This window comes from Beta vulgaris, chromosome 5, assembly GCF_026745355.1.
Source record: "Beta vulgaris subsp. vulgaris cultivar EL10 chromosome 5, EL10.2, whole genome shotgun sequence".
Lineage (NCBI taxonomy): Eukaryota > Viridiplantae > Streptophyta > Magnoliopsida > Caryophyllales > Amaranthaceae > Beta > Beta vulgaris.
The window spans coordinates 17,471,532-17,476,232 of NC_079206.1; the positions used below are offsets into that span (position 1 = coordinate 17,471,532).

A 4,701-nucleotide genomic window follows, 5' to 3' on the forward strand; every position below is an offset into this window, starting at 1 on the left:
TAATTCCAACTCCATCCCGTAAAATACTTAAGTTGAAAATACTTTGTAAAATAGTAGGTTAATAGGTTTGGAAGTCATAGCACATATACACATATGTATACACTGAATAATCACATAATTAATTCAATTAATCCAGTTATTCAAGGAGAGGAAAGAGAACGCCAGTAAGCGGGGGTCAATCCCCTGTAACCACTTACTTCAATATTGTAGGTCGGGGTCAATCCCCTGTAACTACATACAGATAACATAATGGCCATAATAACAGAGTCCCTAGTGTGCACACCCCTTCTACTTGGATCACAACAAGATATAAGGAAGACAAGCAACATAAAATCAGCTTAGTAACAAGATAAACATGTAGGGGGGCGCTAAACCTCCCATACAGGGCAACCTGTTCATCATTTCCCTTCGATATTTCACTTTAAGTGATTAACATCTTTTAATTCAAGTCATCACATAAAACATGTACGCATTTACATCATCTTGTTCAATCGAGTGTGAACATATTTCATCCATCATAATCTCAATATATTCATAGCAATTTCAATAACTTATTTCATAAATACAACTATCACTTGAGTTCATTTAGTACTTCAGATTCATAATTACAAGTTCTTACTTAGTCCAACTTTCATAAAGTCTCAATATTAACAACAACAACAATAATAATAATCATAATAATAATAACCATAACATTACTAAATGACATTAAACGATTTTAATAACATGAGAAAAAGGTCAGTAATTAAGTTGATATTAATGATCAGCGATAATAACGTTATAGTAAACATCTTGTCATATCGTACATTGTCCGTAGTCATGATTCATAATCGAAATCCATAGTCGTTGTCCATTTTGTCCTCCGTATTCAAATCCGCATTAAGTCGATAATCCATAATTATAGTCCATACTTATAAATTTTACAAGCACATAATCACGTAATCAAATTGTTTTACACTAACGAGATCTATGTTTAGATGGACATCGGAGATTACCTCATGACGCGTGCCCAAAAGTTAAGTTCGTGAACGGATTAGCACTCTTGATATTTCTCGTCTGCGCAATCGGAGTCTACAATAGGTATTAACGAGATCTAAGTTAGTTACCTAAATAACCCCTTTTTTATATATAAAATGATTCAAATAATTCAAATAACTTAAAGAAATTCTTAATGATTTTAAGAGAGTTTATAAATCAAAGTTTATGGTTTTCAAATCATTTTAAGTACTCAAAGATTACTTCAACTTTATTTTTATTAACTTAAACAATTATTTTAAACATAGAAAATTAACTTTGTTGTACTCCTTATTTTGTTTTAGAAAATTAAGAAACATTTTCAAGTTATAAAAGATTAAATTAATCTAAATATACTAACTTAATTAAAATAGGTTAGTTTAGGATGGTTATGGGTTTTAGTTTTAAAAATAAAAGTAACCAAATAAAAACTAATTTTTAAAACTCAAATAAGCTAAAAGGAAGAGGCGAAAGGAGTTTTTAAAGAAATCAGTTTCTCAAACTTTAGAAACGAAACATAGGCAAAACGAGAGGAGGGAGGGCGATAGAGGTGCGAAGCAGGGGAAGCCGCACCACCTTCCCGGGGAAGGTGGTGCCGGTTCTCGGTGGCTCAGTGTGCGGCGGTGGACAAGACGCCGCGAAAAGGGTGGCTGGGTTCGAGTGTGGCTGGTGCGGGTCGCAAAGGACGCAACAGAGGTGTTGCAGAGGCGCCGCGAAAGGGGAAGAAGGGCTGGTGGTTGGCGGTCTAATTTGGGTCCGGTGTTTAAGGTAATATATTTGAGTGGTGGTTTTGAATGGTGCGGTATGGACTTGTATTGGGCTTTGCTAATATGGATGGACAACTCTTGTATAAGGATACCCATAACTAAATCAAGAGTTTAATGATTTAGAAATAATAAAATGAATAATAAAATAAGTTTCAATTAAATCATTTAAATAAAATTTGTTAAATATATCAAAACTAAATGAAATCATAGTTATCAAATAAAATCGCATTATCAGTAAATTTAGGTGGAAATAATATTAAATTTTAATAAGTAATAAAATAGACTTTCGAAATTCGAAGTATTACAAAAATATTTAACTACAAGGTTCCAACAAACAATTGGAGGTAAATCTATAGTTAAAATAACTTGACAAATAGCTACATATGAATAGATGAGTTACTTAACAAAAAAAGTTCCCGTGTTTAATATAGATATTGTATTTCTCTCTATTATTACAATGTGATTGTTTCTGTAAGAAACATGCATATTCAATAATCTCTGCACGGTTTGATATGAATGATCTAAAGCTCTACGTATCCTAAACTAAGTGACCAAAACTCAATAGACCAAACAAATTAAAGAATGAACCAGATGATGGTGATCATGGGAAGGAATATATTAAGTTAAGTGGGAAAAAGAGAGAAGATAACTTATTATACTTTGTTGGCATCTTCTTTTGTAGCACAACTAGAAATCTCTCCAAAACCTTCATGCATTCTCGTTGAATTATTTGAATATTCTCCAAATGTTGTACAACTTAATGTAACAAAATGTCTTCTCGTGATAGTTTCTTTGATATGCTCTGGTAACTTCAATGTATACTTATCATCATCTTGTTTTGCTCTATTCCTTAATATAGAATGTCCTGTAGAATGTGATCTTGGAAACTTCTCATTCATGTATGGACAATATTTCCCATTTTCTTTATTATAAGATAACCCTTCACTAGTGATAATTGCCTCGTTTTCATGCCTTACATTATCCTCCTCAATCACAATAGTAATAGCATCATCTGTTGAATTATTGTTTCCATTCGCAATTTCATGATCACCTCCATTGTTGTTCATAGTACTAGTAGTTGTGCTACTATCGACGACGATGTTAGGAATTTTCTCTGATGATCGCTTGATATCTAGTGCATCGAGATTTCTCCGACAAACTGGACATGATTTATTTGACGCAAACCAAAGATCAATACACTGTTTATGGAAGACATGGCAACAAGTAGTTAAGAATCTAAGAACATGATTATCATCAAACTCACATAAACATATTGCACATTCGAGACCATACTTGTCATAATCTTTTACACTTGAGTATGTAAAAGTAGGGAATGAGTCTACAATGTTGGAATCAAGGCCAGGATGAGATAGACTTGTTGGATTAATAGGTGTTCCATTAGGAGTTTGTCTATTATTTAAAGAATTGACAATGTTTTCTAAAAAGCATCTACAAAAATATATGGAAAAGAAACCTACAAAGAACATGACTAAGAGAAGTATGGTTAAAACAAGTGTAATAGGTGGAGTAGGATCTTGAGGATATGGTGGTTCTGGAATAGGTGATTCTGAAGACATTGGCAAAATGATATAGAATCAAAAGTTTTGATTGTTGGCCGGAAAATTATTACTCCGGCCTCAAGTTTTTGCATTTGGAAATTGTGAGTTGTTAACAAGCAACCATTACTTGTAACTTAAATCATGCATGACTTTTGCTTTGTCTTAACTTGTTTTTCTGAGTGATTTTCTTTTGTGCATGTTACTTGAGAAACTTAAGAGAGGAAAAGATGGAGAACTTGTAAAGTAAACAAGAGATTGGAGATTTCCTAAACTAAAGGTGGAAGTGTAAACTTATATGTGTGAGAGCTATTATTATAAGTGTTGAACGGGTCATTGTGAGAAGAAAAAGGAAATTTGTTGAGAACGTATATATGCACATTAAATGATGATAAAAAAAATTTGTTAGCTAATTTGTGGTTAAGTATTTTTCCTTGAGAGTCAAGTTTGTCACATGACCCAATTTCCACGAGTTCTCACAAACAAAACAAAGTTATTACTACTAATAGAACATAGTACTTTCTATATTTGATAATTAAATATAAATAACTCACCTACTCTATGGCATGTACCTAGTTTCCAACCTATAATTAATTTTATGTTTCAACAAGTCTTTTGTACAATTGATCACATGGTTAACAACCATATGGTCACGCTCGTGAAAGATAAATTTATTATATTAAGACATAAGTATTTCCTTCAATTTAATTATATAAGTAATTTTGAATTACTGTAAGTAACTCCAGAAAGTTGTAAATAATCCTAAAAAAATTATAAGTAACACTTAATATATATATTACTTTCTTCTTCCCTTAATAGATTTTTCATTTCTAATTTGAGCACTATTCATTAGTAAAGAAAATCCTTAAAAGAAATTTCTAATATATAAGAAGATCTAAATTCAAACATAGTCATGTGAGATCTCATTTGATTCGTCTCATTGTGCGTTAGGAAAATCAAACTTTTATAGTTTTTACTAATTTGTAATTGAAGATATAACGATAAAAACATGCATGGTAACATGCATTGGAGAAATGCGAAATCTATTGGGAATAAAGGGAGTAATAAGTAATATCTAAGACAAATAACCCCAACAGGGGACATAATTATAAGTAAACCGTACCATGTGAGTGAGTAACCCCAATAATTATTAGTCACCTCTATTTTAATAACTAATTACCTCTAAATACAATACTGAATCTTATATATGGATTGGCCATATAAGATTTTAGTGTTTATATATATGTTTACCTAGGTTTGTTAAACGTCATTTATATCACTATATGTATCGAGAATATATACATAAATATATATACATATATAGGATTGGGTTCTAGTGAGAACTCTCTTATGATGAGAACCGT

General features: G+C 31.6%; 1 protein-coding gene across 1 annotated transcript; it reads right to left on the reverse strand.

Annotated features, from left to right (window-relative positions):
- Window positions 1-2,402: 2,402 nt before the first annotated feature.
- On the reverse strand, window positions 2,403-3,432 carry LOC104908172 (RING-H2 finger protein ATL29). The gene is given in 2 exon segments (XM_019252767.3): window positions 2,403-3,376; window positions 3,379-3,432. Coding segments are annotated over 2 exon segments (996 nt in total). The 3' UTR covers window positions 2,403-2,434.
- Between the last annotated feature and the right edge of the window lie 1,269 nt (window positions 3,433-4,701).